The sequence below is a fragment of the Protopterus annectens genome, chromosome 3.part1 (genome assembly GCF_019279795.1).
Source record: "Protopterus annectens isolate FY-2018-M chromosome 3.part1, PAN1.0, whole genome shotgun sequence".
Lineage (NCBI taxonomy): Eukaryota > Metazoa > Chordata > Ceratodontiformes > Protopteridae > Protopterus > Protopterus annectens.
This window is the reverse complement of record NC_056732.1, coordinates 1,084,922,846-1,084,934,220: the sequence shown is the minus strand read 5'-3', so window position 1 is coordinate 1,084,934,220 and position 11,375 is coordinate 1,084,922,846. Positions and strand designations below refer to the sequence as shown.

The 11,375-nt window shown below is 36.4% G+C and overlaps 1 protein-coding gene across 1 annotated transcript in view; it reads right to left on the bottom strand.

The window, feature by feature from the left end:
• Positions 1–11,375, bottom strand: part of STAU2 (staufen double-stranded RNA binding protein 2) — a 3,898,627-nt gene that overhangs the window by 1,067,917 nt on the left and 2,819,335 nt on the right. Inside the window, exon 12 of the mRNA XM_044067226.1 lies at positions 3,930–3,990. Within this exon, the coding sequence (XP_043923161.1) occupies positions 3,930–3,990 (61 nt within the window). The remainder of the gene's footprint in view (positions 1–3,929; positions 3,991–11,375) is intronic.

Sequence of the window (11,375 nt, the reverse complement as noted above, 5' to 3'; positions counted from 1 at the left end):
GGCAGTGACTCACACAAATCCCATTGTACGTCAATGGCATGAGAATTCACAGTTACTTCCTTATGTCTGGCATGAGTCATATAAAGCAGACTTGAAATGCATTATGCCAGAGAGAAAGGGCTGAGGAAGAACAAGATCACTTTGATATATCAAGCCCCATTGGTAGCCATGTTGTGGAAAACAGGTTAAAATTTGATATAAAGCACTTAGAGTGATTCTGAGGTGTTAAAATATGTCAGGAAACAAAGACAGAGTGAAAAAAAAACTATTTGTTTAGTTCTAAGGTTAAGATTTCCTTTACAGTAAGTGTTAACTGCACATTGGTCAGCTTTGACCAGTGATTTGGTAACTATGGTGTTATGCATAGGCAAGCAATATTGGTGAGTACCAAGTCCAATATTTTTGATCCCTTCATTTGGATTTGGACTACATGGTAAAAGGAGTTGGCATTAATGAGGTCCAAGAATCACTGAGCATACTTATTTGAGGTGGTGCAGGTTTCCCAGTTAATGGAGGGATATTTGAAGTTACCAAAGAGGACAGTGTTGCATTTGACAGCAAGGGATGTCAATTTGTTTAGCTATGTCTCATGGACTGCCAAAGTCATAGATGGGTACAGCTGTTTGCTACAATGTGGTACTAGGTTTTCATCATTGTGAGAAGAATGTGGAAGATTTAAGGTCAGTGTCCTGCAGTAAGAGTCTATAGAGGTGAATTTTTTTAGGAACGAAGACATATCCTCTCCAGCTATACCATCAAATCTGGTGATAGATCTAAAGGAATGGTAGGCACTAAACTCCTGCACTACAGTACTACTTTTGCTGATGTGAAACCACGTTTCAATAACTATGCATACATCTGCATATTTTCAATGGTTAGGAATACATTTAAGTAGAGAAAACCTATGTTCAGGCTTCTAACACTGAGCAGTGTTACCTTTTTTAAGATTTTGATTATGGCTGGCTATGTAGGTAATTTGAAGAGAGTGACCTCGCTTGTTTATTGTATGGATAATATGCTCAATGCATGGCTGAGCTGCTACATGTACTCTGATGATCCATGCAGCTGAGAGGAAGGTAGCACAGTAAGTGCAAGCTGTTTAGATAGAACAGAAGTGGTTTATTAACTTACAGGGGTTGAAAGAAGGAATACTTACAGAAGTATGAAAGACAGAGAACTTACTTGCACACACTACCCATTACAAAACTACAACTAGAAGCTCTGCACAATAAGTATTAAATAAGAAAACAATAGTACCAGTGAAAGACAAGGAAATTCTGAAGTCCAAGTGTTCCCATCTAGGACCTGCAACAATTAATCTTTCACTTAGATCAATCACTACTTAACAGAAGTTAGCCCTTAAACAAATCCAGAAAGATACATTCAAATTCAACAAATAAAATGCAGAAACAGTATCAGGCAATGCATAAAACAGCTCTAAATCACTAGATCAGCCTGGCAACTTAAGTGCAGACACAAAAACTACCTTCCCAACATTTTCACAAATTTTACAATGTAGCAATTAGTCAAACAGTAAATGTACATTGTACAGGCCTCTGCAGTCTTACCAAGAAAACAAGGTTGAATTGCACTCTGTACAGTATTTAACAAAAAAAAAAAAAAAAAAACAAGAACCAATGGAAAAACATGTGGAATCTGAAGCCCAGGAGTTTTAAACTATTCAGGACCTGCAGCAGTTAGGCTACCTCTTACTTACATCAGTTACTACTTAATCCAAAATAGCCCTTAGACCAAGCCAAATAGATGTACTCAAAACAGAAAATAAATGGCAGAAAAAAGCTCTAAGAGGCTAGATCAGTTAGGCAACAAGTGCATATACAAAAAAGTACTTTCCTGACTTTCTTTCTGACTTTAAAATCCAGTAGTTAGTCAAACATGGCGCAGGCCTCTGCAGTCTTATCAGAAATGCATGGAAACTCAAGCCAAATGTACAGTTTGTATACTCAACCTGAATGGTTTAAATAATGAAAGTGACCATTTATAACAATGATGTCAATCAGAAAAATGTATGCAGTATGAACTTTTTAGAACGTGTATGCAATGTGACTGCAGTAAATGAAATTTTAACTCTGTAACAGACAGTAAGTTTGGTTAATGATTACTTAATTGACTAACCAACAAAACTAAAAATAAAAAAGATGAGGAAATGTAAAAAATTTTAGGCTGTGAAGATGGAGTACCTGAAAGCATGAAGTCGTGTGTTTAAAGATTTTTTTTTTGTCTTTCTTGAAGAGTGCTCCTGAAATTACATGTCTATAGCTAGTGGTGTTTGGTTTTATTGGCCTGAATTTGTCCATAACAGACTTAAAAACAAAACAGTCATGGACATTCAGAATTGTCATATAGCTGAAACACCTGATGTCTTTATGGGGTCATTTAGATATATCCCATGTTACCTCTAATGCAAGAGGTTTCAAGGTACCACAGTGAAAAGTCTACCTTGGCTAGATTTGTCATTTAGTTTTTACTGACTGTTTTTTCTCTGTGACCTTGGTACTCATTGTTTTATTGCATTTAGAGAAATATGAAAATTATTATAATACAAATAAACAGTATACAAATAATATTCAACATCTCTTTAGCTGCATTAGACAGAGGTCAAGTATCAATACAATTGTGTTTGCCAACATGTATGCTTCAATATAAAATCTTCTGATACCTTGTATGTAGCATGGTTTTGGAATTATTAATGCAAATATGAACAAGCAATATTTAATGACTAGAAGTGCAATAGGAGGTAACTGCAGAAACGCCTGGAGGCACACTCGGCTGTAATGAGTACAAAAGGTAGATGAATTATACTCTAAAGCCACCTACTTCACTGCGTAAACAACAAAATACAGTATCAGATTGTTTGCAGACCTATACTTCTGCTTGCAGTCTGCACAGAGAAGCAGTACAAAAAGCAAAACTCTTAGAACACAAAGCTTCTGCTTTGGAAAAGCAGACTTAATATCTAGCTGTAGTATGGTTGCAAAGGGTTCATCTGTAAAATGTCACAAGATGACAGGATCTTGTAAAATGAGTCTGCTGAATGGCATTAAAGCAGAATTACTTGGCCATTTTACCAACCACAGTAAACTTAAGACTTGATCCAATGCCTTGATATTTCTTTCAAGTTGTAAAAGTTTATTCTAATAAAACAGTCAGGAAAACATTGCTGGACAATAAACCTTATATTTAAACAGTTGACTTAAATGTTCTTCCTAAAAAAGGCACAATAAATCATTAAGGCCCACTATCTACTGCACAGTTAAACTATGAATTCCAATTCGTTTTTTTGAAACATTTTTATGCTTGTAACCATTTTTATTAGCCGGCACAAAACAGACATGTTTAGAACAATGCCAACTGAATTTTCTCCCTAGTAGCTGAAACTGCTTGTCTCTATGGGTTTATGTTGTATTCATTGTCATATATTCTAACTTCAAATCCCAACAAAAAATAGCATCCACAATAAAGCAGACTTGAAATGCTGTTTTTAAAATTGTGAAAATAGATGTCACTGTGTAAGTCTAACCACTGCACCATTTCTTTCTGCTCTGCAATGTTGATGGATGAGTTGACATAATGTCAAAATATTGGAGTGAACAGCTTCTCCTGTACTGCCACCAAAGATCAAGAATATAATCAAATGGCAAGTATCCCATAGCTTAAGTACTTCTACCCATTTAAAAGACAGACACCCTCCAAAGGGTAAGAATTTTCTCAGTCAGTCCCTAAAATATCTCATTGATCATCAGCCCTGCATCTGAAATGCTAGATGTTACACTTTACCAGTGCACACATGCATTTGTATCCTTACTTACTTACACACACACACACACACACACACACACACACACACACACACACACACACACGCACACACACACACCGATGTTTAAATTAAAAAAATAAGCACTCACTGTTGCTTGTTTGTTCAGGGAAGCTCGAAGTCTGTCCATTCCAAGCCTTGTTTTCATTTGGCTAAAATGTTAACAAAGTCAAAAATTAGGAAAAAAATAAAATAAAAATCCAGTACAATCCAACATTTTTATAATTAAGTATGCTTTCTTCACACAACAAAAATACACAGACAACTACTGCATATGGAATTTTAGGATGTAAAATGTTTAGTGAAGACCATTACACATTACTAGGATATCTTCTGGATTCTTATTCTTCATATTTGCCATTCAATTATTTCAGCTAACGTTACATGTAACAGTACTGCTTAAATAAAGGAAACATGTTTTAACATATTTCTATATTAAATCAGATTCTAAGTTACAGCACATACATTAGAAACAAAGAAAGCAAACCATAACAGCAGTTTCCATTATTATGGTCTGTAGTGCATATGGTTTCTTCTGAATGATTTGTATTCACTCTAACATTACATAAACTTTCCTGCTTTCCTTTAAATGTTACTCTTCTTCCTAATCATTATTTTGTAAGTACTGTTCCCCCAAATCCAATTTATTTGTATGAAATTTACTTACTCCCTTCTCTAAACATCCCACTTCAGTACTTTTATTTGCTTCACAATATTCAAAACTTTTGCTATACCTATATACCTAGTTTAGATTTTTCTTTCCATTTTCTAGAAATTGCTTTTTTGGCAAACAGCAGCTATAAACTTGGTAATGCTTTACTATGTCTATCCAATTCAGATCCTACATCCCAACTCAGAAAAGCCTTCCATAGTTGCCAGCAGTTGTTCTCAAACATATCTGTCAAAGTATGCTGTAAGGAATTTTTAAAACCTGGCAACAATTTTATATTCCCAAAATACAAATTCTCAATTACCTCTATCTGCACAATCACATCTCCAACATTTACCATCTACCCCAGGAAAGATTCTCTGACTTCTACCTAAGGTATAAAAGTACCTATGCAAACACTTTCATGCAAACATCCTAAACCTTCTGGACTTTGCTGCATGCACTGGAGCCCTATACATTTCTTCCCATTGTTCCTTTGTAAATGTACCTTCCTATTATCTTTTCACCAAATTTTCTAACCTCTTCTTTGATTCCTATAGTTACTATGCAATATTTTACATGCACTACTAGTTATCCGTTTTTGACAGCATCGTCTGTTCTAGACTCAACTAAAAGACTCTACCATTAATGGTGCTTCAGTAAGCACTCCCCTTCTATTACTCTTTGCCTATACTCTATTATCAATCTCTGAAGGGGAAGGCAAATTCCTGCTTAGCCTCATCCCATTCTATTACAATTCCTTCATAACACACTGATTCTTTGCTAATTTCATCCAGTAAATTCCAGCCAGCATTTGCCTTATTTCTATACTCCTATTTGCAGATATCCCTGTTGGTAAACCTTCTTTTCTCCACTCCCTTGCTAGTTCTTAGAATATTTTTTGCAACTTTATCCTGTATGATTAGAACAAAACAAAATTGAAGGAATGCTCAAGACCCGTTACTTAAAATAAGCATGTCTGTCTTTATTCGATAAGAGACTTCTTCAGACCAAACACTGTGCTTAAATCATTTAAGTAGGCTAAAATACAAGTCTGCACAAATTTAACTGATCCAAACATCTGTACGTCCAACATTGCAACTTAGATGGTCTCTGTTTTAAAACACATTAAATATTTATTATGTCACTGAGTCCTGAAGTATAATTTGCTTTCAGCTATAACTGCTAAATTTATTCCTTCAGTTCTAATAAAGTGCCAGGATCTCCCGGTAGATCCATCACTCCCTGACAAAAAAAAAAATGTTTTAAATTTAACACAACCAGCAGCATGTCAGAACAATGCATATTTTTTTTCATTTTACAGCATAGTCATGCTCATATCTTTTTGACAATGTTTCCTAGTTGTTTTACAAACATAAAATGCTTGGCATGTTTCACATTGAGCAATGTATACTACATAGGTTAAATTATGGAATAAATTCAGTGCAGACCTTACAATTCAGGTGTAATTCTGGGTAAGTGCATATGGACAGTTGGCCATAATTCTGTAATACTTGCACTGCTTCCAATGAGTATGAACCTTTAGGAATGTAGGAGTCTGCAAATTTACCAATTTTCTGTTTCTTCAAAAATTATTTGTTAGCTTTGTATTTCTTTTATATGCAAACATTGAACCCTCTATTATGTACAAATGTTACTATTTTTCTTAAGGATTTGTATTCAAAATCCTAGTCACTTTCTATCTCTCACCCCCACATTTCATCATCATCCTTTTCCACACTGATGTATAACCTTTTGCACTCGTTTATGCAGCTGCACCCCTTCAAATCAGGTAACCTTAAACCAACTTGTCCTGTGGGTTGAAACAAGTACCCTGCTTAGCTATTGCCTTCTTCCTCTTCCAGATAACTTCCTTCATCTCTTTATCAACACATTCTCCTCTCATTGATAAAATATGCCTGTCTTGTATATAAGACTAAAGGGACTAAAAACATTTTCACTGCTTCTATCTTACTATCCATAACCTGGAACATGCAGTTTTTTTAATTTTTGTAAGATCTTCTGCTTAGATCCCTTCCACATATCCTTATCTATTGAGACATGAACCTTTTTAAACATAAGCCTAATTACCTCATATTATCATGTCTCCATTGGTCCCAATGAACCAGTTCATGTGTGGCTGCATAGCTTATATCATTAGCTTCTGGTTCATCATCATCTATTTTATAGCCAAAAAAAGACAGTCTCAAAACGTTACTATGCACAGGAAATGCCCTTTTCTGCATTGATAAACAATATCATCTGCAAATAAACTACCTTTTGTTGATCACCATGCTAGTTATATCCTTCAATTTATGAATCCCTTATTTTATTTGCTGAAAAATTAAAGTATAAAGTAATTAATAGAGGACAAAATGGACATAGCTTTCTGGTACCTCTATTCAAACAGCTTGTCTAAGAAGAGCTCTTCCATCTTAATTCTCGCCTCTATCCCTTCATATATCCTCTTTATTAACTCATTATTCTATTAGGGAACACAAATGTTGTCATTGCCCTTCTCATAAATTCCCAGCTGATTGTATCAAACACTTCGCCTCAAGACTTACCAATAACAGCATTTTTTTTTCTCTTGCAATCCACTTCTCTTCTCGATTATCTTTGTGCTATTAATATTATCAAATGTTTGCCATCCCTCATAAAAGCTACACTGATCCATATATATATATATATATATATATATATATATATATATATATATATATATATATATTTTGTAACACCTTTGGCAATTCTCTAAACTAATACAGACAAAGGCACTTTATAATCATGACATAAGATGAAGCCTTATCTGAAAGGTCTTTATCCTCTGTCAATAATAATGGCTTTTCTTCAATAAGCTGGTACTTCCCACTACTATTTATTGTTAGAGCCTTCCAGATCTTAAACACTTTCTTTCCTCCTAACTTCCAAAGGAACATCATATGTTCTAGAGACTTAGCTGTTGATTTATTATGCCATAGTTTTCATTTCATCTCTCCCCAGCTTAGCTATTAATCGATGAGCCTCATCTTCCTCAAACCAAAACATAAACCAGTCTTCTGTAAATATTCTCATCTGTGCCTTTCCACATTTTCCACAGTCCTCTGCATGATAGAAATGTTAATACAATTTCCAAAATATCTCAAATGCCTCTATAGCAGTGTTTCCAAAACTGTGGTCCGTGGACCCCTGGGGGTCCATACAAAACATTCTAGGGGTCCGCAGAAAAATGAAAATTGCTCCACTCACCACCGTCAACTTATTAAAAGAAAAAGACTTCCCTGAATGTAGCTAAGTTGCTTAATTTCCACATTTGTGGCTAAACAGCTGCTTGCCCTGAGTTTTTAGACAAGGGAACAAGGAACAACTTCCGCGTTTGCAGTTGACAATGAGCAGCTGCTCATTTCCCCTGTACTTTTTTGTCTGGCCATTAGAATTTGGAAGGAAATTTAAACAACTCTTCTCTTCCCTCCAAGTAAGGTCCTGGATTTATGATGGCCGCTGCTAATGAAAATTACTGCCGAGGTGACACTGACGATCTTGTGGAAAGACCCTGCCCTGAAGGTATTTACATTTTAATCCATGCTTAAATAAAAAGCAGTGCATTTGAGAGGGTAGCTGTCAACCATCCAGATTTTTGCCTCATTTGGTCTGCTTCTCATAAAATTGTGTTTACTGGCAAATCCATGGTTAATCGTTTTGGACTGAAGATAGAAAATAATGGCTGACATTTGCACTTTAGACTTCATATCCTTCAGAAAATTCGTATTAATGCAACATTTGTGGTTCTGTCAACTTTCTAAGTTTGAAAGAGCAACATTTAAAATGTGTCCCCACTTTATCTCCCACCCCATTATGACAAGCTTAATCCAGATTTTTTGTGCCAAAGAGTTGAGAAGTATGGTGTGTGTGTGTGTGTGTCTGTATGTATAAAAAGGGAGAGAGACAGATAGGTGTGTGTGTAAAAAGCAGTGCAGTTGAGAGGGTAGCTATCAACCATCCAGATTTTTGCCTCATTTGGTCTGTTTCTCATAAAATTGTGTTTCCTGGCAAATCCATGGTCAATCGTTTTGGACTGAAGTCAGAAAATGACAGACATTTGAGCTTTAGACTTCATATCCTTCAGAAAAATTGTACTAATGCAAAACTGCTTTCTAAGTTTGTAAAAGCAATATTTAAAATGTGTCTTTAGTTTTGGCCCCCTCCCCCCATTAAGACAGGCATTGTCCAGATTTCTTGTGCTGAAAAAGTTGAGAAGTATGGTGCGTATGTATAAAAGAGGGAAATAGGTGTGTTTAAGAGGTACATAGCATACCCCTCAGTTGTCCAGTTTTTGGCAGAATGTCCAGATTTTTTGCCTCATAATTTGTCTGTTTCTCATAAAAGTGTGCTTTTCTGGTAAATCATTTAGGACTGAAGTCAGAAAATAATGGCAGAGATTTGAGCTTCAGACTTCATATCCTTCAGAAAATTCATACTAATGCAGTCTTTGAGAGGTGAGGTATGGTGTGTGTGTAAGACATGGGCAGCATACCCCTCAACTGTCCAGGTTTTTGCAGACTGTCCAGATTTTTGTCCCATAGGTTCGTCTGTTCTGTGCAGCTGTTTTGTTTAGCTAGCTAGCAAATTGTATCACTACTGTGGTACAGAATTTTAAAGTGGTGTTAGTAGCACAACATATAGCATACTTATGTTTTAATGCAGAAGGATGTCGATTCTGCTCCCACAGCAGACAGATGGATTGCTGATACTATGTTGCATTTTCAGGGTGTGGGGTGTTAAAAGTCCTGAATATGTCTTCCTTTGGATGACATGTCTAGTAACTATGAATTTGTTTTCAGTTTGCCATCCATGCAATATTACCAGGTTACCTTTTTCAATGTAACTTAAGTAGGCAATTTATTTTTCAAAGGCAACAGGCACTGAATTTGTAGATTTAACATTGAAATATAAAGTTGTTTGCTAGCAGCAACACTTTCATAGTTTATTTATTTATTTATTTTATTTATTTTATTTTTATTTTACATTTGTTGACCGGGCTAGTCATAGGTTCATAGGTAGGTACTAGGCTATTGGCCCTAGGGCCTATATAAGCCTAGCCAAAGGTACCCTGGCTTTCACCACCCAAGAAAATTATTTTCCTGTGCCACTGTCGAGCAGAGCCACAGAAGTGATCCCCGGGGTGAATTTCCTATCTCCCATCCAATATAGGTTCATAGGTAGGTGCTTCATTAGTTAGAGATCTCTTTAAGGTGGAATTATACAGATGCCTTTTACTTCTGCAGAGATTGTGCATATTGATTGTTATTGGCAGACTGCAATGACAGAAGTTTGAGGGCCTTTTACGGTTGAAATGTTCTGAAATGGGCAGTTTTGTCATTATTGCTTCATACGTTTTGTTTAATTGCTTACTAGAAAAATGTGCAAAACTATAGCTCTAAAACAAGCTCTACCAAGTGGTGGTGTATTATACAAAGGGATATAACTTAATTATTGTACTGTAAAATTTAATTATACAATCAGGAAGGTGAATCAAAGAACTTTTGCATGGTCCTAAAAATATTCGCAAGGGACCTATGCTTTGAAAACAGCTCAAAGGTAACCTTAATCTGACACTGCCCAGTGCCCAGATATATTTTCTTTGATCCAACACTGCCCGGATATGTTTTCTTTGAAAGTGGGTTTCAATGTTGTTTCAGTGAATGTGAGTTTCAAAGGCAAAGAAGTTTTAGGGTTAAGTCTGTTTTCATTGTGAGACTGTATTGCTTTGTTTAGCATTAGCAGATGTCTATGAGGTTGTGTGCTATAAAATTTGGAATAAATGTTTTAAATGAAATCCAGATATCTGTAATCATTGTAGAAGTAAAGCAGTCAACAGTATACACACTGAGAATTTTGAACAGCGTTTATGGCAACTGGGGGAATAACCAAGTAATGAGACACTGAATTGGCTGTGTGCGTGTGTGTGGGGGGGGGGGGGGGGCTGAATGGGAGTGTTGGGGCATTGATCCAAACATAACGTATGTGTACTCTACCTACAGGGGTCCACCAAAATATTTCCTTTATAAAAGGGGTCCTACAGCTTGCAAAGTTTCAGAAACACTGCTTTATAGGATCTCTGGTTATTTTCCTTGTCAATGGCTCCCTAAGTTTGGCTTCAAATATTCCTTAAGTCCATATGTTAAAAGTTTTTGAGCTCTAGAGTTACTTTGCAACCTTTTCTAAAATTATGCTTATTGTACAAATACTCCCATATTTTTCCTTTAACTCTCTGCATTTGCTTCTTTTCTCGCCCTGTGAGATTCCTCCTCTTCTGCAATAATGCGCATTCCTTATTTCCTGTCCCTTTCTCTTATCTCTACCATGCATTTAAAGTCCATTTTCATTTAATCACAATGTCTAGCTATCTCTTCTGAAGTAATTTCTATCTTACCTACTAACTTCTAGATCATACCCACTACTTCTTCTTCTTTCAGCTTTTCCCGGTTAGGGGTCGCCACAGCAGATCACCTGTCCGCTCATGATTGGCAGTGGAGTTTTACAGTGTTGAGTTGCCAGCCCGGCACCCAACCTTCCACAGAAGGCACACACACACGCACACACTCATGCCAAGGGCCAATTTAGAGTGTTCAATCCACCTACAGCATGTCTTTGGGATGTGGGAGGAAACCAGAGCACCCGGAGGAAACCCACGCGACCACAGGGAGGACATGCAGACTCTGCACAGAAGGCATCTCAGCCGAGGATCGAACCGGAGAACCTCTTGCTGTGAGGTGACAATGCTAACCGCTGCACCACCATGGCCGTCCAGATCATACCCACTACACATTTCTTAAATTCCTTTCTTTAAAAAAGCAAGTAGGAAAGCACTCATGGCTCATTTTTACA